Source organism: Aotus nancymaae, unplaced genomic scaffold (genome assembly GCF_030222135.1).
Source record: "Aotus nancymaae isolate 86718 unplaced genomic scaffold, 86718_ANA_hifiasm-v0.15.2.pri h1tg000108l, whole genome shotgun sequence".
Lineage (NCBI taxonomy): Eukaryota > Metazoa > Chordata > Mammalia > Primates > Aotidae > Aotus > Aotus nancymaae.
The window spans coordinates 1,532,827-1,559,001 of NW_026988523.1; the positions used below are offsets into that span (position 1 = coordinate 1,532,827).

General features: G+C 47.2%; 1 protein-coding gene across 1 annotated transcript in view; it reads right to left on the reverse strand.

Moving 5' to 3' along the window:
- Positions 1-26,175, reverse strand: part of GPR161 (G protein-coupled receptor 161) — a 55,088-nt gene that overhangs the window by 15,841 nt on the left and 13,072 nt on the right. Inside the window, exons 2-3 of the mRNA XM_012444408.3 lie at positions 13,902-14,319; positions 5,450-6,171 (exon numbers count right to left, since the gene is read on the reverse strand). Of these exons, the coding sequence (XP_012299831.1) occupies positions 5,450-6,171; positions 13,902-14,275 (1,096 nt within the window). The 5' untranslated portion in view covers positions 14,276-14,319. The remainder of the gene's footprint in view (positions 1-5,449; positions 6,172-13,901; positions 14,320-26,175) is intronic.

Consider the following 26,175-nt stretch of genomic DNA (forward strand, 5'->3'; position numbering starts at 1 on the left):
TCTCACCTCTGATAAAATAGACTTTAAAGTAACAAAGATCAAAAGAGGCAAAGAAGGACATTACATAATGGTAAAAGGATCAATGCAACAAGAAGAGCTAATGATCCTAAATATACACGCACCCAATACAGGAGCACCCAGATACATAAGACAAGTTCTTAATGACTTATAAAGAGACTTAGCCTCCCACACAATAATAGTGGGAGACCGTAACATCACATTGTCAATATTAGACTGATCAACGAGATAGAAAATTAACAAGGACATCCAGGACTTGAATTCAGACCCAGAACAAGTAAACTTAATAAACATTTATAGAACTCTCCACTTCAAATACACAAAACACACATTCTTATCAGTACCATATCACACCTATTCCAAAAGTGACTACATAATTAGAAGTAAGTCACTTCTCAATAATTGCATAGCATTTCATAGGTTTAAATGAAATATTGGTTGGCTGCTTGTTATTTTCTTCCCTTATTCCTTCCTGTCTCCATTGTTAAGCACAATTATTGGCATAAAAGAGGTTTTCAATTCCCATTTTTAGACTGCATTCTAGCCTGGGCAATAAAGCAATACTCCCGTTCTCTCTCCCTCTTTCTCTTCCTTTTTCTTCCTCTTCTTCATTCTTTTTCTCTTTCTTTTTTTCTTCTTTAAAAAAAAAAGAGTGGGAAAAAAGAAAAGAAAAATGGACTTCAGAGGATTCAATGAGCAGGGAGCTTAAAAAAGCAAAACATTACAATGAGGCATCCTCAGAATGTTAGGAAAATAAAAAATCCATTAAAACAAGAGCTGCAGGCTATGGAAAAGGGAACGTGGAGATAACAAAATGCTCTTAGGAATTAAAGAATAAGAAGTCACACTCTTCAGATCTCATGAAGGTCTACTGCCTGGCAGATTTTGTGATCTGCCATAAAGGATACTCTTGTATTTTATGACGCACTCACAGACAGGAGGAGACCGCATTCCTTCATTCTCCCCTAACTCTTCAGAGGTTACAAGGCAATAGAGTGCACTTTCTCCTTTCCTCCCTGGAGTCAACGAGGACATGGTGTGGGAGGGAGGGGCGGCCACAGCAGGCTTCTCTCAGAACCTCCCTCTCATTGCTTTTGGGAATCCTGCTTTGGCAAGGGGTCTTCCCCTCAACTGGGGGTTGGTGTAGGGAGCTGGGACCAGAAAGACCCCAATTCTCTCCCCTGCACATGACCATCCCACCATGGTCTCGGCCTGGGAACATGACTGTTCAACAGGAGGCCTGGCTTAGGGAGCAGAGCCTGTGGGGGCATCCCTGCCAGCTGGGATGGTTGAAGCCACAGTGGGTTTTGGACACCATCTCTGAGGCTGCGGTGAAAGCCAGGAACATGTCTTGGTCTGCACCCGTGGGAGGCATGGTCTGAGTCAGGCCAGTGTGGCTCAGCTAAAGGTCTGGAAACAGGGCAGCCAGGTGGCATCCCTTTCCTCTGTGTTTATGCAGCATTTACCAGCGGAGGGTGGAGACAATTACCCTGAGATTGTTCACACAAAACAGTATATTTACTGGGTTGAGCCCAATCCAACCCCTCAGAAAAAAAGAGCACAAAGTCACAGGCTCGGGGGATCAGGTTTGTGGCTCTCCAGAGGCATGTGGTAGGAAAAGTCACAGTGCTCTGAGAAGCTGAAAGAACAGGGGCATGATTCTGAGATGAATTTGCAGGTACTCTGAGGTAACTAGAAGATCTCTAGGGGCCATCAGCAAAGAAACTTAGGAAGGCAAGGGAGTATATTCAAAGGCTCTGGGGTCACCCTCCCTGTCCTCGAGCCAGGCCCTCCTGAGGAAGGACCTGGCGCGAGGCATTTTCCCCTCGAGTCCGTGTCCTTCGTAGGAGATAACGTGAAAGGCTCTATGCCCAGTGACAGGGGCGTCAAGGGTCTTATAAGGGCGGTGTTTGGAGGGGGTGCCCCCTGACACTGCCAGGGTCATCCCTGGCTGGGGAGAGGTGTGGTGCACGGGCTCTCCAACCCTGGCTGGAGTGAAGGTTCAGGGTCTGCCAGTGGAAGGGCGGGCGGCGGGGCTGCCTGTGCTTTCTCCTGAAGCCCCTTCTTGGCTCCCATCGTCAGCAGCCACCAGTCAGCTTCGGATTGGTGCTTTAGCATCCTAAGACCACATGGTAGCATTGAGCATTTAGCAATGTCCACACAGGGCTGACCTATCCACCCCATGGTGGCGCTGCATGGCAACCTCCAGGAAGTCCAGAGATCTAAATTCCTAAGTGACCTTCCCTTTGGGAATTGGCTAAGGAGACCTCACAATCAGAAGATATTTGGTGGCCCAGTGACATCTGGCACCCAGGGAAAGCCTAAGATTTTCTACTTCTTCATTGCGACAATGAGAGAACCAGAACCACTGATTATGGCTGAAATCTGCTAGATATAAAGGACACACTGTCAAGTGCCCATGAGACTCCTGACATCCAAGTCAGCAGAGAAGCTCCAGACACGTGTGGGATTCTCCTTCCACCTTTGCTCATAGCTCTGCTTTTAGGAAAGCTTGTTCCATTTACTGATCTCTCTAGTTAAACCTTTCCAAGTGCCCATACGAACTGAGGCGAACAGAGCCAAGAAAAAGCCTCCAAGTTGTTTCTTGCTGGCTTTGAGACAGATCAGATCAGCCTTCTTGCCTCTTGTTAACACTAAGGTGAGCCAGTGGCAGGGGAAATGATTGGGGTTTCAGAATCTGCTGCAGATCAAAGCCTTGCCCATGGAGGGTCTGGTCAGCCCTGGCTCAGACAGAGGGACCAGGGACATGAGGCAGGGGCCAGGGCTCTCTCCTGCAGTCAGAAAGCCATGGACAGCGCAGGGTGAGCAGCTAGGCTGGGGCACTGCATTCTGCTTTGGTTCTCAGACTCTTACTGACGCCTCCTCTGGGATCAGGACCTTCCGAAAACAACAAAGGAAGCCATCCCCACCCCCACCCAGCTCCCATTCCTTGGAAAGGCCAACGACTCAGCACCCATCCCACAAGCTCTTCAGCCCAAAAGCATCCCACAAGCCTGCTTTCCCTAAATGAGGATGAGATTGCCAGCTGCCTGGGACGTGCCAAACCAACCACAGCTGGTGTTTTCCGCCTGTGCTCACAGCTTCACCAGCTCTTCTAGGACACTCGCAAGTGACTTGCATGGAAAATCCTGGCCCAATAAGCAGGTGTTTCTTATTGTTCTATGAACCCTTCCCTGCTCCATTTTCCGTTGCTTTTTTCCTTCCTCGTTTTAACTTCATTAATGTAGAAAAATCTATTATTTTTTGCCTAGAATACAAATGATTTTACAAAATCTGGACTAATACATTAATGAGTGGAATGAAGCCCAACATTGAATGTGCTCCAGGATCATAAGTCATGTTAAAATGAGGGCTTGCAACTGGCAGGGGTGGGCGTTTCAGCGGTTAAAATACTGAGGTACAGAGAAATTTATTTCCTCCTATGGTTAAAAGTCCCAGACGTACTTCCTCTCTGGAAAATCAAACTCCATCAGCCCATGAAATAAATCAGTGATGCTGCTGTGTCTCATCGCCACACGGAAAGGATCTCCTGTCATCATTGCCACTGGGTGTTCATAATTAGGAGTCATTATTTCTTTCACCCTCTTGAGAGGAAAAGTGGAGGACCTCTCTATTTCATGAAGAGGAAAAATTAACTAGAGTGGTTTGAAGAGTTGCCCAAAGTCATCTGGCAAGAGATGAGAACTGCATTCTGAGCTCAATGTCCTGAAAATCTCTCCTCCAGTGGTGTGGCCAGGTGATGGTCTCCCATCAACTTGGCCCTAAATCCAGCTACTTGACCTCAAAACTACACAGTAAAAACTGCTAGAGGCAAAATCCACAAACCCATCCTAAATCAGTGGGAGAAGGCCAAAGAGGAAACGGCATTTGCGTCGTCTTAAAGTACCTGCTCAGTGGTAATTACTAATTACAGTGGGAAAACCAGCGGCTTTACTGCAGAGAAAGCTGACAGGCACCACCTTAACCGAGAGATCAAGGGTAAGACAACTAGCAATAAGGCATATTGGCATGTGTGCCTCCTGCTATGATGTACAGGAAGGGCACATCACCTCTGCAGCATTCTTGCCAAAAATGAATAACCTCTTTCTAATCTCGAGAAAACATCAGATGAGCACAAATTAAGGGGCACTCTACAGAATACCTGACAAATACTCTACAAAGCTGTCAGTGTCATAAAAGACAAGGGAAGATTGTCAAAGATTGACTCAGACAGGATGGGATCCTGAGCTGGATCTTTGGACAAAGGGCATTAATGAAGAAACAGGTGAAACCTGAATCAAGTCTGTAGCTAACAGCACTGCCCCAATATGAACGTTTTGGAGCTGATCACTGTGCTATGGGTTTTGCGAGACAGCAATGCTAGAGGAGGCTGGGTGTATGGGAATTCTCTGTATTGTTTTCCCATGTCTTCTGTAAATCTAAAAGTATTTCAAAATAAAAAGTTTTAACAAATCTAACCCCTCACTAGAGTAATTCCTCCAGGTCCCACCAAAGGTGGTGGGATCGTGTCCCGAAACCTGTGCACACCGGATCAGTCACCAGAGGCAGGAGCAGCCTCACACATAGAAGGCAACGATGTTCAATGGAGGGCTGAGGTTTGGCACAGACACCCCCTGGACTGTCAGGGACCATCTGAGGGAGGAAACCACTGATCTGTGAGGAAGAGGATGGTCGAGGAGGGAGCGCTGACGAGAGGAAACGCTGAAGGATGTGGATGTGCCAAGAGGAGAAGGTGGCCTGGTCCAATGCTTGGATTCTTTTTCCTCTAGTAAAGAAGTAACTGTACTCTGGGCCGGGCGCCGTGGCTCATGCCTGTAATCCCAGCACTTTGGGAGGCTGAGGCGGGCAGATCACTTGAGGTCAGGGGCTTAAGACCAGCCTGGCCAACATGTTGAAACCCCATCTCTAATAAAAACATAAAAAGTAGCTGGGTGTGGTGGTACATGCCTATAATCCCAGCTGCTCGGGAGGCTGAGGCACAACAATCACTTGAATCAGGGAGGCAGAGGTTGCAGTGAATGGAGATTGTGCCACTGCACTCCAACCTGGGTGACAGAGAAAGACCCTGTCTCAAAAAAAAAAAAAAAAAAAAAGTAACTATATATACTTGGGAGACCAGAGGGCCATGGCTGGGGTTTCAGAAAGCAGATTTCTGGACCATGGTGTCCCCTGCCCGATTCTTTCGGGAGGCATACCAGGGCACCAGGGAGCTCTGCTGGCCTCATCAGCATGGCCATGAGCTGCTGAGTAATGGGAAGCTGCCTGGGAATCACAATGGAGCCTCTGGAATGTTTCTTCCCAAAAGAAATCTGTGCTTTGAGCCTTACGGCCACAGTCAGCCTGAGAGTGGCTGAGAGGACCACAGATTTCATCTGCCTCTGAGGGGCTATCCTAATAATGCCCAAGTTACCTGTGATCCTGTTAGAAATGCTGAAGAGCCTGGAAGTCCTCTGTCGTTGTACAAACGGCTCCCGATAATACCGGTCCCCAAAGCACATGCCCAGTAGTTCTTTGCGAACTGTCTTGTTCCAGAGTCCATAGATCAGGGGGTGGCAGACAGCGCTGGCAAAGGACAGCCATGTGGCCCAAGTCTCCAGGCTCGGAGAGACAGAGCTCTTCCCCCAGAGGGCCTCAGAGGCAATGACAACCATGTAGGGGCCCCAGGTGACCATGAAGGCACCGAGGACCACCAGGATGGTGATGAGGGCTTTGCACTGGTTGGCTGAGTAGACCACACCCTGAAAGGCGTTCCTCCTACTGCCTGAAGAGGAGGTGGAGGTGCTGGAGTTCTTCCTCCCAGTCCTCTGGGCATCCTCCTCCACGATGACTGTGCCGCAGTGCACCTTGCGCGCCTTGACCCTGGCCACGCGGAAGATGAAGCCATAGCACACCAACATGACCAGAAAGGGGAAGAGGGCACACCAGATCTGCCAGAAGGCCGTGTAGCCAGGCTCCCGGTGCCAGGCAGCCACACACATCCACTTGAACTCGTCAAACTCCACCGACGACCAACCAAACAGGGGCGGCAGGCAGCCGATGAGCGAGTGAAGCCAGATGTAGGCGAGTGCCATCACGGCCCGGTTCCCTGTGATCTTCATGGGGTACACCATGGGGTACAGGACAGCATAGTAGCTAGAAAAGGGATGGAGGGAGGCAATAGAGAGGAGTCAGGGGAGAGAGAACACACCAAGATGGCACCTGCTGCTTTCCTGTGTCGGGGGCTCCCGTGGCTGGGTTGGATGTTTCTAAAAGCAGCACCTTCTCCCAAGTCTCCCCGGACAAGTTACAGAGACTGCATCATGTTCCACAGTTCTGCAGAGCTCTTCAGCAGAGAAGAGCTCAATGCTGGCAAGACACGGAGCTCAAACAGTCCTGTTTCCGAGTCACCACACCAGAGCCCACTCATATTTGGGGGTGTGGCCAGTCTTGAGATGCCTACAAGGCTCCTGAGGGATGCTGCATCGGGCCATATCAATTCTGCTGCTGCTGACATTAATCCATTCAGATCAGTTTAGAGGGATCATTAAGAACCAGAATGATGTTGAAGGACTATGGGCTTCATTCAATCAACAGACATTTACTGAAGGCTTGCGATGTGCCAAGCACTGTGCTACATCCTGGAAATGCAGTTGAGAAGATGTGAGGAAGGCAGACACCTGAGCCGAGTATGAGGGCCTGGAGTGGTAAGGGCCACATGGAGTCCTCACGGCAACTGTGAGCAGCAGGTATGTCATTATCCTCATTTTATAGATGAGGACATTAAAGCAGGGAAAGGCTAAATAACCTATCCTGGACCCACAGGAGAAAGACATAAACCCAGGCAGTCTGACCCTGCGATCCCCAGTGCACATGCCCAGCAATTCTGTGTAAGCCTTCTTGTTCCACAGCCAAGGAGGTGGTTCCAAATCGCTCAGTGCTACTAGGAAGGAGGTGGGCCAGGAGTGCTAGCCATTCAAATTGGCAGCTTCTGATTCAGGACAGAGGGTCATGGCAGGCTCCTGATGGAGGTGATGCTCCAGACCCAGGTCTCACAGCATTGGAGGCACTGGCCCAGGACCAGCCCAGGCAGAAAGCTGTCCTGGTGAGGTATGGAGACGTGAGTGAGCACTAGCCCAGCGGGGAGGCTGCATGGAGCTCCGCTGCAGGAGAGAGTGCGAGAGTGCAGGATGGAGAGAGGAGGAGAGAAGCCGGCCACATGGGCGGGGCTGGGGCATTACAGCCTTGTAGGCCCAACTAGGGACTGGCCCTTTAACTGGAAAGGGTGGGAGGACTTAGACCACGGGACTGAAAGTCAACCACCTCCCTTCCAACCCAGACATTTTATCCAAGGAAAACAGGATGTTCCCATGAGTGCAACATGTGGAAGGGATGGGTGGCCACACTGATGCTGCCTGGCACAGGCAGGATCTTGGGAAATGACTGTGGCTGCGTGCCTCACACATCACCTGGGAAGCCGGCTCCTCCACAGGGACCGCCCTGAGTCGCCCTTGGGCCCCAGCAGCTGAACTGCCATGTGCTAACTGGAGGTGCTGCCTCCTTGGTCTTCCTAAGCAGGGGTGAGCCTGGGGCGGCTCTGAGCTGAGCCTTGAGCCCAGGCCAGGATCTATCCTGGAAAGAGAGCATTTCAGGCTGTGGGGCCTGAGGAGAAGATTGCACAGTGATTAGAGTGTCGATTACAGAATCACTGCACAGTGGCTGTGGTAAGATGATTACTATCTTACGCTGCTATCTGGGCTTGTATCTTGCAAAGGCCATGCAGCCCAAGGGAAAAAGCATGGCTTTGGAGCTGGAAATTCAAGTTCAGATGGAGGCTCTGATGTCTACTAGCTATGTGAACTCAGCTAGCTGATGTAACCTCTCAGAGCTTCAGTTCCCTCATCTGGAAAATGGGAATTCTGGCACCCACATCACAGGTCTGCTCCTAGGAACGAACAAGAAAAAGCATGGAAAAGGCCGGGATGGTGCCTACCCTTCAAGGGGGACTGGCCATTGACGTTTCCCCCTTCCTCCTTGAGGACGAAAGCCCTACACTGCTCTTGTGATGACCCACAGGGGAAACTGGCCCTTCTGAGCCCCGGGGGGTGAACAAGCCAAATGGTGGTCTTCCTTCCCCTTGCGGGTGGCCTGCTGAGACTTGGACCTGTCTGACGTCATTCTGGCAAATGAAATGTGAGGGGGCTGCTGGGGGGGGCTGCGGGGAGGGGAGCGGTGGGTCTAGGAAGGTTTCCTTCACTTTTCAAAGGAAACAAGGCAGAGATTTCTCCTTTTCTTTAAAGAGCATGCAGGCGCTCCACCCTCAGTCACCTTGGGAGGGTACAGCCAGCTGAGGGAGCCAGGCCTGGTGAATGTTCACCTAGGCCTCTTTCGACCAACCCTGTTTGGCGGCCATAAAAATGATAACAATTAATGTGCTATCCTCTGCCAGATTTCCTGCTGGCTCTTCTCAACACCCAGTTATTATTATTACTTGATGGCAAGATTTCTCCTTTACTGTAATAAATGGTACCCATATCACTCACTGACTGAGGTTCAGGCACGGGCAGTTCCAGTGTGACATGACAGTGATTTCTCCCAGCTGCATCCTGAGTCCCATCAGGAAGCCGGGGCAGTGAAGCTGGGTGCTGGCTCAGACAAGGTCAGCCTCCTACAGTCAGAAAAGCCCCACAGGCACAGCGCTGCCCATGCACAGCCACATCCTCCAGGGGTTATTTTGTTTTTAAAGGTTATTTTCAGGACTGGGGGATAAAATGTATGTACATTGAAATGCATGCATCTACACTTCTATCAAGATACAGAACACTGGCCGAGGCGAGTGGATCACGAGGTCAGGAGTTCAAGACCAATCTGGCCAACACAGCGAAACCCCATCTCTATTAAAAATACAAAAAATTAGCCAGGTGTGGTGGTGCTGTGCACCTGTAATTCCAGCTACTGGGGAAGTTGAGGCAGGAGAATTGCATGAACCCAGATTGTAGTGAGCCAAGATTGTACCAATGCACCCCAGCCCGGGTGGCAGTGCGAGACTCTATCTCAAAAAAAAAAAAAAAAAGATACAGAACATTCCAGCCAGGTGCAATGGCTCACATCTGTAAACTCAGCACTTTGGGAGGCCAAGATACGAGGATTACTCGAGGCCAGGAGTTTGAGACAGCCTGGGCAACATAGGGAGACCCCTTCTCTACAAAAAAAAAAATTTTTTTTTTTAATTATCCAGGTGTGTGCCTGTAGTCTCAACTACTTGGGAGGCCAAGGTGGGAAGAGGATCACTTGGGCCCAGGAGGTCAAGGCTGCTCATGATTGCTCCACTGCAATCCAGCCTGGGTGACAAAGCAAGACCCTGTCTCAAAAAAAAAGAAAAAAAAGATACAGAACAGTCCTACAACTCCTCAGAAAAAAAATGGGTATGTATGTTCTCAATCACAGATATATCAAGTCCTTTATCGCAGCGGAAGCCTCATTTAGGCCTACTTGAAGATTCAAGGGAAAACAATAAAAGCGACTCCCCACTCCTGTGTGGGCTGATCATACAGACCAACAGAGGGGTTTTCTTTTGCTCTCTATTCTCCTATCTTCTGAGGCTCTCAATCTTTTCTCCAACAACTAGTTTTTAGACATGAGCCCAATCACGACCCTTGAACCCTAAAGAGGCTTTCATGACATCAGAGGTAACTGACAAGCTATAATATGGGAAACAGCTTCTGACGCTTCATGCTCCTGCCGCAAGACCAACCGCTCTGATAGCAAACCCTGCTCTTAATAAGTTGTCTTCAGTGGAAACAGAAACAGAATCTAAGCCAACTTCACCTATTGGAGCGGGGAACACATTATCGTACACGGAACAGCCTCCTAAAAGCACTAGTCACCTCTGCTAACACTACCCATCCCGTGTTCTAGCTACTTTCACGTACTGAAATTCTGTTTTTAAACCTGGAGTTTCACCCGCTGAGGTGTGGAATGAAAATATGAGAACTATTCTCCACAGACCTGGAACTCTGGCAGCTTTGCAACAATGACAGAGGTGACCCCCGTTACAGACTTATTCTAAGTAATAGATGTTCACAGTGGAACCAGTGGCAGGTCAAATGCTGTCCCCAGCAGGCCCTACTTCCACTTGGCTGGTTTAGGACATTGAGGAACTGTGAACTTCACTCCAAGCAGCCAGTCCTTTTATGTCTGTCTTTGCTCTCTTTTCATGGGGCTACAAGATGGACTCTTTGGGTTTATCTGTCCAGCCAGTTTCTTTAGCTAAGGTTCTCAGTTGGGAAACCCTGGGTATATGTGGCAATGTCTACAGAGTGGGCTGTCACGGCTGGGGAGGATATCCTACAAGGCACAGGACAGCTCCTCACCACAGAGAATTATCTGGCCTGAAGAGTCAACAGTGCTAAGGTGGAGAAACTCTAGCTGGCTGCTGGGCTTGACTGGCAGCACTGAGTTGACAGTGCTGTATAATGACAAAGCATCCAGGCTTGGGCATCTCAGAACTAGGGGAGTCACTTACCAGCCACGCAACCTTGGGCAAGTGACCTTTGTCTCAAAACCTCACTTTGCTCACCTGCAAAATAGGGGCTAACAGGCTTGTCATGGGGTTAGCTGAGCTAAATGTTGATGAACAGCATACATAGCGCAGTGCCTGGCACATGATAAGCGTGTAACACTTTAGAGCTAAAATCACACCCACTGCCCTTGCTCTTCTCCACTTCTACTTTCTTTTCTTTTCTTTTTTTTTTTTTTTTGAGACAGTTTCACTCTTATCATCCAGGCTGGAATGCAATGGCACGATCTCTGCTCACTACAACCTCTGCCTCCGGGTTCAAGCGAGTCTCTTGCCTCAGCCTCCTGAGTAGCTGGGATTATAGGCACCTGCCACCACGCCCAGCTAATTTTTGTATTTTAATAGAGACAGGATTTCATCATGTTGGCCAGGCTGGTCTTGAACTCCTGACTTCAGATGATCCGCCCACCTTGGCCTCCCAAAGTGCAGGGATTACAGGCGTGAGCCACCACGCCCAGCCTCAGCATGTTTGTTCATCTTATTCAGCTGTGTATTCCCAGCACCAACCACTGTGATAGGCATATAATAGGTGCTCAATACGTGAGAAGGGGCCTCTCCGCCTCTTACCTACCTGTGCTATCTGACTTGCTGTTTAGGGGCCTAGCTCAAATGCCACCTTCTCCCTGAAGCACTTGCTGCCCAGCCCATCAGCAGTGATGGCTGGTGGAGTTGTCTATGGCAGTTATTTCTACTTTTGTGTTAAATCAGCACCCACAAGTCAGCCTCTGCCACTGGACTGTAAACCCCTGGTGGGCAGGATCTGTGTCCTGCTCATGCTTACAGCCCACCACCCCAAGGATTCGGCATGGGCCTTTCCTGGAATAGACATCCAACCAATATTCCCAGTGTCAAAGGAGGCACTGAAAGAGGTAAATCCTCTCTCGGATGAAGTACTTTGCTGGCATGATTGGAGGATTTGTTGTGCTTGCTGGTAGAAAGTCTCATTCTCACTCATCTAGACCACAGATTTAAGCAAGCAGCTTACAGTGTCCTGGAACTATCCCTGCAGATGCCCCCAGCACGCTTACTGAGCATCCATACAGACACAGTTCCGAGACGGGCACCTAGAGAGCAGCTCCCCTCTCTGCAGCTAAGCTGTTTATCGTCACTCCATGTTCCACGGGACCCAGGGCCCAGGAAGAGATGTTCAAAATTTAATAATTCAAAAAAATAAAACATCGAGATCCCATTCCTCCCCACTGCCAACAAATTTCCAAACGTTCTTTAAAAAAAAGTTATATAATCAGTGCTGATAGGATATTGACAAACAGCTGTTGAAGTACAAATTTGTACAACTTTCTGAAGGGTCATTTGCCTTATATAGATCAAGAATATTGAAAGCCTGTTTATTGTTACTGAGAATACAGCCATTCCACAAACACAACACTCCTCAGAATGCTACAGAGAATAGCAAGCTATGTGAAGCCACCTAAACCAGCAATAGGGGACTATAAAAATAATTTATAAACCTCCACAGGATGGAATACCCCATAACCATGAAAAATCACCTTCTTCAAGAATATCTGCAAAGAAGAGAAAATGCTTACAATCACCTAAATGAAAAAAGGAGGTCAGAAAACCATAGGTGCCAGAAGCCTGTTTCAAAAATGTGCTGTATACAACCAAAAATTACTGGAAGCAGATATACTAAAACCATAAACAGTGATCGCCTCTGATTAGATCATGAGTGTTTCTAATTTCATTCACTGTATTTTCTGTATTACTTTTATCACTTAAGAAAAAAAAAAAAAGCAGCTAATTGATTCATTTTGACCAATGGCTTCACTGGTTCTGCCTCCGCAACGTAGCCACAAAGAACTGCCAGGTTCCAGCCTCAGGTCTAGTTGCAGTCTGTGCTCCGGTGGACAGGTCCACTACCGCTCATCGGCTGAAAAACTGACAGTCTCAAAAAAGCCCGGGGACTTGTCTCACCCAGTGACAACACCCCTGACTAGCCCCGTTCTGTGTTTCCCTGACCCCACTACTTACTCCCCTCCCCAATTCCCGTAAATCACACATACCTTGAATCTATCCTACCTGTCCTCATGAAGCCCAACCCATGTCTGTGATGAATGAAGCGGCCCTTAGCAAAATTCTAATAAAGGCACTCATTTGTGGGAAACTCGCTGCCAAAGCCCACAAGACTTGTATAACTAAATCTGACAGCTTAATGTGGGAACCTGAAGAAACTGCAATACGCCACTTAGGAACATCAGCCGCACCTGACCTCCCTGTGCACTGGTGACATTGAGGGCAGTGGCAGCCCGAGTTACCAAACGTGCACACTGCCTCTCCCAGGTGTTACTGCTTGTATTCTCTGGCTGATTTCCTTCCCCTTGCTCTCCTTCCAGTCCTGGACTGTGGGGAGTGAGGATGTGTTGAGAAATGCTGAGTGTATGATATATTATATTGTTGCTAAGAAGAACGATGACCAGGAAAACCTAGCCACCACCCTCTCCCCACAAGTAGAAAACTACCTGGGGCATTCTAAAGTAGCAAGATAGTATATGCATATCATATACCAGTTAAAACAATTATTTAAGTGTGGGATATGTGACCCTGCCCCATGGCTCCCTTGTGGAGAATACTTTTTAGTTTGTCTATGATTAGTGGTAAGCGGGCACCACCTGCCTACCTGGTTTATCTTGGTGCTATGAGAAAATGCAGAATACCTGTGGTGATGATTATTAACCACTTCAAAGCACCAAGAAATATGTGGGTCAGAGTCTGCTCGAGGCCCTCAGCCCAGAATGCTGTCAGTCCCCTGAGGCTCTCAGCTCAGAAGGCTGTTGGCCCCCTGGATAGTCCCACTTTGCTGTTCTATCTGGGTGTTTGCCTCCAATTCCTTCAGCGCTGCCTGGGTGGGGGTCTCTGCAGCTGAGCTGGACTCGGAAAGGGTGCTCCCTGTTTGGGCTCCACTGGTCAACACCAAAGCAAGACAGAGCAGGCGTCACACTGGGAGAAAGAGCAGCAGAGTCAAGGGCCCTGGCCCCAAGGCTGCTCGGAAGTGAAACCTGCCTCAGCTTCAGCTTCTTCATCGACAAACCAAGAATCAGAGGTTTCTAGAATGTTTTATTTTAGGCAATGGAACCTCTTTCTAAAATATAAAATTGTATGTAACATACACAGACAAAACGAGACATGGTCTGGTTGAAGATGTGGCTGCAGGGGCAGAACTCTGTCTGGTCATCCTCCCCTGGCAGGGGCCCCTGACACTCTCCAGGGAGCTAAGGCAGTCAGAGGGACACTGCACCAGATGAGCTCCCATCAGTAATCCCTCAATTTTCTAAGTCTGAGGCATGCTTACCGGTCTATGGCAATGACACCGAGGGTGAGCATGCTGGCCGAGCTGATCAGCAGGTAGAGGAGGGCGGAGAAGTTGCACCAGACGACACCAAAGATCCATTCCCTGCGGATACAGCTTGTCACCACGAAAGGCAGCACCAACACAGACAGCAGGAAGTTGGACAGGGTCAGGCTGAAGACGAACTTGTTGCTGAGAGTGAGGAGGTAGGACTTCTTGTACAAGGTGACCACGATGACCAGGTTGCCCAGGCAGACAAAAATGGTGATGACAATGATGGCGATGAACTGGGTGAGGATGACGCCCTCTTCGCCGGCCTCCTCCTCAGTGAGGTTACTCAGCTCCTTCCTGCAGCCGAGGGAGGAGTTGAGGCTCATGGTCAGTGCACCTCGGCATGGGGTGGGCAGAGCATACTGGATGACTGGAAAGATAAGGCAGGACCAGGGGACAAGAAAAGATTCATCAAATCACATCGTCTCCACTTTAGGGAAGAAAGATGAGGCTTAAAGGCTGTGCCTTAGGTCACCCAGCTAGTGCAGACTCTCAGCCGGTCTTCCCCATGCACTGCATAAGCGGGCCATTTCCTACACCCAACTCTGTGTGAAACTGATTATGTCCCCCTGACCAGTTTCTTCCTCTGGTCTAACCCATCCTATCCATTTTCCCAAGGCCAGTGATTCAAAACCTTTAATGTGCTTAAGAATCCTCTGAAGTGCCAGTGCAGAAAGCTGATCCTTGAGCTCCACCACTAGAGGTTCTGGGCTCAGAGATCACAGGCACAGCCTAGGAATCTGCATTTTAAACAAGCAGGCTGGGGCGGGGCAGGGGGGACTGTTACAAGTGGTCTGTGGGAGACACTCTGCAGACTGCTGTGTTTAGACCCTGGCTACTCGGGGTGGGCCCTGAACCAGCAGGGTCACCATCACCTGGGAGCTCACTCGAGAGGCAGAACCTCAGGCTCCGCAGCTCCATCTACGGAATCAAATCCGCATTTTAGCCCCACCGCCAGTCAGTTTTGGTGCTCATAACAGTTCGACAGTAAGATTCTCATGGGAATCATTCTGCGCTCCCTGAGCAGGGATTAATCAGGTACGGTTTATACGGCGACATCATTACTGCTCTCATCAGACATGGCGAGGGAGGGGAAGCACAACTGTAAATGGGGAAGTGGAGGCACCATTTGAGTTCTCAGCCCACAGACATCACTGTCTATAAGGTGCCGTCCCTGCTCTCGGGAGACTGGCTAGGGACGCTGGCTAAATCTCCAGGCTGACACATGTTAACATTCAATCCTACAGACCAACGTTTCTCCAGCACTCTTCATATACTTCAGTGAGCCAAAAAACCCCACAGATCATTGTCCCCACCTGCCCTCATTCTCTGCACACGGAAGACACCAAAAAGAAAGGAACGATTGTTTTCCATGATCAAGACAAAAACTCTGGTGCCTAATCTGCCTACGCACAGCAGCGGGGTTATCCCCACAACCCTCGTGGTAGATCCGTGGCCTCTACTCAAACATTCTTTGTCCAGAAGGAGTGTGCGGGTTAATAAGGCAGCCCTTCCCCTCCTCAGCAGTCTTAAGTGCCAGTGAGAAAGTTTCCCTTATAGTATGGTGGTTTCCAGACCCTTCACTAACTTAGCTTCCCTGCTTTGTACTTGCTCTCAGATGTCTATGACCCTCTTGATGTGGGTCCCCAAAATTGAACACACCATTCTAGATGTCAAGTCCAAAAGGGCAGTTTTCTCCATGATCAGAATAATCTCTTTCCACTATTCACTCTAAAAATACATTTTCTGGAGGCAGGGTGCACGGTGGCTCACATTGGTAATCCCAGCACTTTGGGAGGCCCATGTAGGCAGATTGCTTGAGCTCAGGAGTTCGAGAACAAGCCCAGGCAACATGGCGAAACCCTGTCTCTACAGAAAAATACAAAGAAAATTATCCGGGAATGGTGGTTCATGCCTGTACTCCCAGCTACTTGGCAGGCTGAGGCAGGAAGATCCCTTGAACCCAGAGTTTGAGGCTGCAGTGAGCTGTTTGTGTCACTGAGCTCTAACCTGGGGGATAGTCTGAGACCCTGTCTCAAAAAATTTTCTTATAGCAATGAGCTAATTCTGTTGGGCTTATATAAGTGTGTGATCAACTAAACCCCAAAGTTTATACATACATGAATTTCTATGAAGGCAGATGTCCCTAAATTTTGAACATATGGAATTAATGTTTTTAAGCCTAAGTATAAAACGTTATTTCTACTAAATTTTCCTTTACGTATTTAAGCCCATATTTCCAGGCTGCCAAAATATTCTGAATTTTGATTTAGTTATGCAACATATTTGTTACTCCAGCTTTGTGCTATGAGTATACTTTCTGGGTAGGCCTAGAAGCTGGGCACAGTGGCTCACGCCTGTAATCCCAGCACTTCGGGAGGCCAAGGCAGGTGGATCACCTAAGGTCAGGAGTTCAAGACCAGCCTAGCCAACATGATGAATCCTCATCTGTACTAAAAATTCAAATATTAGCTGGATGTGGTGGTGGGCACCTGTAATCCCAGCTATTCAGGAGGCTTAGGCAGGAGAATTGCTTGAAGCCAGGAGGCAGAGGTTGAGTGAGCTGAGATCATGCCAGTGCACTCCAGCCTGGGTGACAAGAGTGAAACTCCATCTCAGAAAGAAAGAAAGAAAGAAAAAGAACCAGAAACCATAATGAAAGAACAAGATATCATAAAACAAAAAACAAAATGCAGTTGTAAAAAAGAACCAAATAGAACTTCTAGAAATTAAAATTTTAGTCATCAAAATTACAAACTAATGGGTATGTTAAACAGCAAATACAGATCAAGAGAAAGATGGTTCCTACAAGAGGTCCAAGGAAATTACTCAGAATGCGATCAGAAAAATTAAGAAATTAAAACTATGAAACAAAAGTCAAAATACAGGAAGAACAGGCTAAGAAAATCCAACATATGTCCAATAGAAGGGCAGAGAGAATGAAAGGAGCAGACACTGTTGGGTACTTACCCAGCAGCCATTCTTAGTTTGTTCTTACTGGCAGACCTCTAACTTTGTTCAGGCGCCTAATCCTCCTCCAAGTGCCCCAGAGAAGGATGATCTTATCCCTAGTTCTGGAATACAGATCCTGATTGGTCTGAACTAATCACTGTGTTCCCTTTCTTCTTGCAGTTCTGGCAGTCTCTGCCTGTAGTTAGGCAGGAGGAAAAGTCTTTGATGAGGGTAAAGGGGAAGATTTTTGGGTAAAGCTGCTTTGATCTCACAAAGACACAAGGAAGATAAATCTCTCTAATGACCCTGGTGGCAAAGACAGAAAGGGAGCCTGGAGCTGTGGCAGCCATCCTGAGACCATTAGGGATGCAAAGCCAACATGCTGAGCATGGCGGAAAAGAAAGGCTGATCCTTGGGCTAATAAATTAATAAATCCTGAAGTCAGTTTTCTCCCGGCTTTTTGTTATGTGAAGCGATGTGAGTTTAAAAATTGTTTTTAAAGCTATTTTGAGTTGGGTTTCTGTTACTTGAGTCACACATATCCAACCTACTAGGTTAACAAGAATATAGAGGTATGACTGAACATTTTCTAGGATTAAAGAAACTCACAAGTCCTCAAATTGAAAGAGCATATCAAGTTCTGAAAACAAATTTTTGAAAAGCCTATACCAAAACACACCATAATAAAATATGAAAACAGCAACATACAGAGAAATGGAAAAAGCAATTTTGCCTATAGAGTAACAATTAGATAAACAGTAGACTCTTCAATGGCAAAAGTAAAAAAAGCGGCCAGAAAATAGTGGAATAATATAAGAAAAAGAACCTTTGCCCTAAAGCTCCATAATATCATTCGAGAGGGTAAATATACTTTTGGGGTGAACAAAACCTGAATGGTTACAAGTGACAACTCTCGAGTGATCTGGTTAAGGATACATTTAATGAAGAAGGAAAGTGAATCCAGAGATAAGGGGTAGGGTACAAGAATCAACTGTTAGAAAAAAATTTGGTAAATATGTAGATAAATCTAAATAAGAGCAATAAAAAATAAAATGTAGGCCTGGCACAGTGGCTCATGCCTGTAATTCCAGCACTTTGGGAAGTTGAGTAGGCGGTGAAACTCTGTCTCTATTAAAAATACAAAAATTAGCCAGGAGTGGTGGCGGATGCCTGTAATACCAGCTACTCAGGAGACTGAGGCAGGAGAATCACTGGAACCCAGGAGGTAGAGCTTGCAGTGAGCTGAGATGGCGCCACAGCACTACAGTCTGGGTGACAGAGCAAGACTCCATCTCAGCAAGCACGTCAGTGACCTCAGTATCGGAGAGCCCAGAGTTGGCTGCAGTCTTTGAGGCCTTCTGGTCCAACCTTCCCAAGGAGACAGAGGGGGAATGTGGGCCTAAGAACTGCCCACCCAGTGAAATCCAAAATCCCAGTCTCTGCCACAAGGTCTGGAGTAGGGAAGGCACAAGTCCCAGCAAATCCCTCAGGGTGTATCTTTAAAGAACAAGAAAAGGGGTTTGGAATGCCCCAGCCAGAGGAGGCTTCCTGGCGGGCAGCCAGCTTACCCAGGGCCCAACAAGCCAGGGCCCATTGAATGGAAGCAAGCTCAAGTGTGACTCACATTTCCACTCTCTGGGGCTGCTGTGCTGCCAGACACAAAGGTGTTTCAGAACTCCCACACTCACTACATCCCGCCCTGACCAAATAAATCACCTTGCACTGCTTCTCCAAGAAACATCTAGAAAAAGGTTTTAATAAGCCCATCAGAAATTATCCCCGAGAAAGAGGGCTATCCCTCTCAGACAGGTCATCAGGGAAGTTGATCACTGATTCATCCTTGCCACCACAGCTCACATGTTGCGGCCACCCCTCTTTGGGAATTGTCTTCAGTCTTCTTGGGCATTTCCAGAGATAGTAAATTCTCTGCCTGATTAGCCTACTGGTAACGGAGTCAGGTCAGTCAAAGCCAAATCTTATCACTCAAGTCATTACAATGAAATTAATCATTTTGTAATCAGTCCAAGTGCCCATCAATGATAGACTGGATAAAGAAAAAATGGTCCTTATGCACCATGGAATACTATGTAGCCATAAAAAAGAACGAGATAAGTCTTTGTAGGGACAAGGATGGAGCTGGAGGCCATTATAAACAGAAAACCAAATAGCACATGTTCTCACTTACAAGTGGAAGTTAAATGATGAGAACACATGGACACAAACAGAGAAACAACAGACACTAAGGCCTCCTTGAGGGTGGAGGGTGGGAGGAGGGAGAGGAGCAGAAAAAATAACCAATGGGTACTAGACTTAGTACCTGGGTGAACAAATAATCATACAACAAACCCGTGACATGAGTTTACCTATATAACAAACCTGCACATGTAACACTGAACTTAAAAGTTAAAAAACAAAAATTAAAAACAAGGCAACACTGTAGAGTATTGAGACAGGTATCTTTCCATGGTAATAGCCAAGAAATAATTCCAGAAACGCCTTGAGCTGCAAGGACAGAATTACTACAACGTAAGACCAGGTTCTTTCTATTATTTGTGTAAATCTGGGTAATTTTGTGGTTTCATATTTTTACCTAAAACTCTCACTTTGATTGACTTAAGGTGGAAATTTCTTCCTGCTCATATTACTGTTGCCCTGCACTTGTCAGAAACACTGTGTGGCCTGGTGGTTAAGAGCACAGATGCCGGCCAGGCACGGTGGCTCATACCTGTGATCCTAGCACTTTGGGAGGCTGAGGCAGGTCGATCACTTGAGGTCAGGAGTTCGAGACCCACCTGGCCAACATGGTGAAACCCCATCTCTACCAAAAATACAAAAATTAGCTGGGCAGGGTGGCACACACCTGTAATCCCAGCTACTCAGGAGACTGAGGCAGGAGAATCGCTTGAACCCAGGAGCTGAGATCACGCCATCTGTCTGGGTGACAGACTCTGTCTCAAAAAAAAAAAAAAAAAGCAGACGCTGAAGCCAACTGTCTGGGTTTGAAGATGGGTTGCCTTCTGTGTCCTTGTCTATAAAATGAGTATCATCTTCCTTCCAGAGTTACCGTGAGGACTGAGTTGCTTTGTATCAAGTGCCTGGAGCAGCATCTGGTGCACAGTAACACTTCACTGCACGCTAGTGCTACTATTTCCTGATTTCACTTCGGGAAATGACCCTTCATTTATTTCTGGCCTACCCTCTTTTAATTTTTAGACCATTTGATTTGGGGGAAGCCATCATCACTTGCAGCTGTAGGCATCAGCGCTTGATCTAGGCGGGGCTAGATAGTCTCAGTGATTGGTCTAAGGATGCTCACGTGACCCTAGGCCCAGGATTTTGGCTGGAAACGTTGGAGGACAGGCTAGCTTACCACAGGGCTGGCAGTGTGATAAAGTGTGAGCCAGGGTGGCAGCAGCTGGCCATCTTTGACACACATAGGAACAGCTTACCAGCAAATAAAGCAGAGGATGAGGGTACAGGGCAAGGGGGTGGATAGTGGGGAGGACACAGGCGAATTCATCCACAAATGCTGATGAAAGCATTTGAGATTCCGAATCTTCTTCTAGTTACATAAACCAGTTACTTTTTTCCTTCCCTTACACTACTTTTGCTGGGTTTCTATCACTCGCAACTTACAGAATCCTGACTAATATTCTGATATATCATGATCTACAAACCACATGTCAAGACTCCACCTCTTTGGACACTGGTACCAGGAGTCTTCCCTTTGTCAAGTTTAGGCCAGCTCTACAAGCACAGCGCTGCCTGCCTCAGCCTCCTTCTTTTCCTCCTCTTCTTGCCATGGGCTACTGGGACCTAGGAAGAGACTTTCCTCATATGGAGGCATTGAGAAACTCTTCACCGCCAGAGTGCAGTCCCTTTAGGATCAGAAGATCTATGTCCCAGTTCAGGGACTGCAAGCCACTGCAAGGAAAGGGAGACCTCCCCCATCTCCACAATGCCCCTCATATATGGGGCCATCCAAGGGACAGCCTGAGAGCCTGCAAATCACAGCCCCAGGGTTAGTGGCGGAGAGTGGTGGTCAGAAGGAGGTGGGTCCTGACCCCTCTCTAATGAGGGTCCCCTGGATAGGACAAGACACACCTGTCCTCTCCAGAATTCTGCTCCAGAGAAAAGTTTCTTTTATCATCAAGGTCTCTTCTGATACACTTAAATGTGCCTGAGTGAGACAATGTTTCATTTCCTCCTCCACAGGCTTCTTTAGAGCAGAAGGCACCACTCCATTACTCCATTTCCACTCTCTGAATCTCACTATCAATTCTTACGAAGAGCTGACCAGCCTGAAGCGCTGGGACCTCCACCTGCCCTCTTCTAAAGAAATCAAGTACAAACAGGTGGGTACATAAGCTGCTCAAATAAACAATCCTCCAGGTGAGGAAATGTTCCTAAACACCACTTCCAACAAGCCCAGGTGAGATCACCATGCTGCTCATTGGCCATACTCTCAGGGCCCCTTTATCTCAGCACCTCAAAGCACTTCACACACCTCAGTCACTAACGGGCGGGGTGGGCGGGGTGTGTGGCTGGGGTGGGGTTGGGAAGAAGGTTCTAATAACCACCTTGTAACTGAGATAAAGAAAGGGAACCACTACTCTTATCCCAACTACAAACCAGGCCACATAGCTCCTTGAGAGGTAGAAAGAGATCAAAGCCTTCCTGGGTGTCCACATCTGTGTGTAAACAGCCAGGTGCAAAGGCTCCCTCCTGCGCTTCCTCCATCCTTTCCTAGCACTCACCTGAAAGTTGCCCCATAGATGGCAGGCACAGGTACGTGGCCTCTGCAACCCCAGAGGTGTGTACCCACCCAGCCAACCCAGAGTCTATTGCAATGCCCCTGTGCTTTGCCCCTCTCCCCATTAGGGTACCACAAATCTAGTAATGTCTTTTTTCAAAACCTCTCACATGCAGCAGGTCTGAGCTCTGGTCTGCTTAGGAAAATGTACCAGGGAAAGGCAAAGAAGCTAGAGTCAAAACCCCAGATGGCCTTACAGACTTCTGAATTCTGAATTCGCCAATGGGAGAGACCTGGCTTTGGTGCTCTCCACACGTTCATGATCAGCTTGAGCACCTCACTGCCCTTCACAATATCCTTCTGCAAGTGCCACTGGAAGTCTGCAGTTTGGGGTTCTTCTCCAGCTTCTGCAGCTGACTGCAACCCTGTCCACACGGGCATCAGCAGTGATTCTATCAAATATTCTTCCAAATCCAAGCTCTTGCATTCTGGGTAGAGACATTCCTAAGGCTCAATCCTTAATCCATTCCTTTCTTCCTATTAGATTCCTTGAGAATTTTATCTATTTCCAGAGTGTTGCTTAATTATTAACTAACAATGATCAGTATTTGCAAAACACGGTGCAACATATGACATACTATTACACACATCATATTTGATTTTCTGAATAACTTTTAGAGGTAGGGATGACTTCTCCCCCTTTTTAAAGAGGCAGCATAACATCATGGTTAAGAACATGAGCTCTGGAATTAGAACGCCTGGGTCCAAAATCCCAGCTCCGCTACTTACTGCCTCTGTGGCCTTGACATGTTATTTAATCTCTCCCAGCATCAGTTTCCCCATCTGTAAAATGGATAGATAAGAGGAGTACCTGCCTCATAGGATGGGTGGTAGGAGTCAATGAGTTAATATTTGTACTTTGCTTAGAACAGTGCTTAGTGCTACGTGTTTGTTAAATAAATAAAAGAGGAAAACTGAGGCTTATAAAGGTTAAGTCATTAGTTCAAGAGAACAGTAGGTATTAGCCCTACAACTTGGTCATATGCCTGTGAGTCTACTGTTTATCTTCATTCCATCCATTCACCACAGCAGATGCTACAAGGTAGATCCTCACTGCGTTGCAGACCCCTCTCCACCAGCCCCTTCCCAGGCCCTCTGCTGCAGCCAGCTGTGCTGTGCTCTCCCATTTCCACTCTGCTTTTGCTTATTTGAAAGACTCTTCCTGTTTGTGGAATGAATGAAGAGGTAGTAAGTATAAAGTATTTTATTGATCTATTGGGCTTATAATTTTATTTAAAAACAGAAAGAAACAAGTCAGTGGGTTAGAGAAGGGATTAAGACTCAGAAACAAGACAATATATGAAGTCACAGATGACCCTGGATTTGGCAGTGACTTCTTATAGATGGCACCAAAGGCAACATAAAACAACATAAAACAAAACAGACAAACTGGACTTCATGAAGATTTTAAAATTTTGTGCATCCAAAGACACTATCAACAGAGTAAAAAGACAACAACCCACAGACTGGGAGAAAATGTTTGCAAATTATATATCTGATAAAGGATAAATATCCAGAATATATAGAGGACTCCTAAAACTCAACAAGAAAAACATAATCCAATACAAAAATAAGCAAAGGGTTACATTAGGTGAAGCAACTCAGACACAGAAAGACAAACACCACGTAAAAGGACACTAAATAATGTATACACATGGATGTAGAGTATAGAGTGGCAGACGATGGAGACTCAGGAGGGTGAGGGCTAGGAAGGGGAGTGGATGAAGAGAAGTAACTTAACGGCTACAATGTACGTTACTCCAGTGATGGATACCCTAAAAGCCCTGACTTCACCACTGTGCAATATATTCATGAAACAAAACTGCACTTGTACTCCTTAAATCTATACAAATAGAAAATGTTTTCTACTTGGGAGGCTGAGGCAGGAGAATCACTTGAACCCGGAGGTGGTGGCTGCAGTGAGCCGAGATCGCGCCATTGCACTCTAGCCTGGGCAACAAGAGTGAAACTCTGTCTCAAAAAAAAAGTGTCAATAAAATTTTTTTAATAGGCAAAGGACTTGAATAGACATTTTTCCAAAGAAGACAAGCAAATGGCCAATAAACAAGATGCTCAATGTCACTAATGATTTAGGTGAACGCAAATAAAAACCACAATGAGATATCACCTTCATACCCCTTGGGATGGCTATTATCAAAAAGAAAAAGAAAACGGTGAGGATGCAAAGAAACTGCAACCCTTTTACATTGTTGCCGGGAACATAAAGTGGTACAGCCACTGTGGAAAATAGTATGGGAGTCCCTCAAAAAATTAAACATAGAATTACCATGTGATCCCGCAATTCTATTTCTGTGTATATACTGAAAAGAACTGAAAGCAAGGTCTCAAAGAAATATTTATACACCAATATTCATAGCAGCATTATTCATAATAGCTAAAATGTAGAAGCAACTCAAATCTCCATCAAGGGCTGAATGGATAAGCAAACTGTGGTATATACATAGATACATACATACATATTATTCAGCCTTAGAAAAGGAAGGAAATTCTGACATTTGCTGTAACATGGATGAACCTTGGGGTCATATGCTAAGTAAAATAAGCCAGTCACAAAAAGACAAGTATTTTATGATTCTATTTACATGAGGTACTTAGAATAGTCAAAATCAGAAAGACAAAGTAGAACGGTGGTTGCCAGGAGCTGGATGGAGGGCAGTGTGGGGAGTTACAGTTTAATGGGTATAAGGTTTCTACAAGCTGGAGATTTCTGCAGATGGATGGTGGTAATGCTTGCATGACAATATGAATGTACTTAATACCACTCAACTGTGCACTTAAAAATGGTTAAGATGGTGATATTTCTTGGCTCTGTGTCCCCACGCAAATATCATCTCAAATTGTTTTTTTTTGTTGTTGTTTCTGTTTTTTTTTCTGAGACGGAGTTTCACTCTTTTTACCCAGGCTGGAGTGCAATGGCACAATCTTGGCTCACCGCAACCTCCGCCTCCTGGGTTTGAGCAATTCTCCTGCCTCAGCCTCCCGAGTAGCTGGGACTACAGGCACGCGCCACCATGCCCAGCTAATTTTTGTATTCTCAGTAGAGACGGGGTTTCACCATGTTGACCAGGATAGTCTCGATCTCTTGACCTCGTGATCCACCCGCCTCGGCCTCCCAAAGTGCTGGGATTACAGGCGTGAGCCACCGCGCCCGGCCTCAAATTGTAATCCCCACATGTCTAGGGAGGGACCTGGTGGGAGTTGATCAGATCATGGGGGTGGTTTCCCCATGCTGTTCTCGTGATAGTGAGGGAGTTCTCACATTGTTTCAGGGGGTCCAAGCCCCAAGCCTTGGCAGCTTCCACATAGCGTTGGGCCTGCAGGTGTGCAGAAGACAAGAGATGAGTTTTGGGAGCTTCCACCTAAGTTTCAGAGGATGTATGGAAATGCCTGAATGTCCAGGCAGAAGTGTGCTGCAGGGGCAGAACTCTACTAGAGCAGCTCAGAAGGGAAATGTGGGGTTGAAGCCCCCACACAGAGTCCCCACTGGGGCACTGCCTAGTGAAGATATGAGAAGAGGACCACCATCCTCCAGACCCCAGAAAGATAGATCTACCCACAGCTTGCACCATGCACCTGAAAAAGCCACAGGCACTCAAAACCAGCCTATGAAAGCAGCCACAGGGCCTGCAGCCTGAGAAGCCACATGGGGGGAGCTGCCCACGGCTGTGGGAGCCCACCCCTTGCATCAGCATGCCCTGCATGTGAGACATGGAGTCAAAGGAGATTTTGGAGCTTTAGGATTTAATGACTACTGAGCTGGGTTTCAGCCTTGCATGGGGTCTGTGGTCCCTTTATTCAAGCCAATTTCTCCCATTTGGAATGGGAACATTTACACAATGCCTGTACTCCCACTGTACCTTGGAAGTAACTAACTTGCTTTTGATTTTATAGGCTCACAGGCGGAAGGGACTTGCCTTGTCTCAGTTCAGATAAGACTTTGGACTTGGACTTTTACGTTAATGCTGGAATAAGTTAAGGCCTTGAGGGACTGCTGGGGAGGGATAATTGATTCTGAAATGTGAAAAGGAAACTGATTTGGGAGGGGCCAGGGGAAGAATGATATGGTTTGGCTGTGTCCCCACGCAAATCTCATCTCGAATTGTAATCCCCACATGTCAAGGGAGGAATCCGGTGGGAGGCAATCAGATCAGGGAGGCGATTTCCCTCACGTTGTTCTTGTGACAGTGAGGGAGCTCTCAGGAGATCCGACGGTTTTAAAAGTGGCCATTTCCCCTGAGCGCACTCTCTCCTGCTGCCTTGTGAAGAAGGTATTTGCTTCTACTTTGCTTTCTGTTATGACTGTATGTTTCCTGAGGCCTCCCCAGCATGCAGAACTGTGATTCAATTAAACCTCTTTCCTTTATATATTACCTAGTCTCAAGTATTTTTTTAGAGCAGTGTGAGTACAAACTAATAGAGATGGTAAATTCTATGTTACGT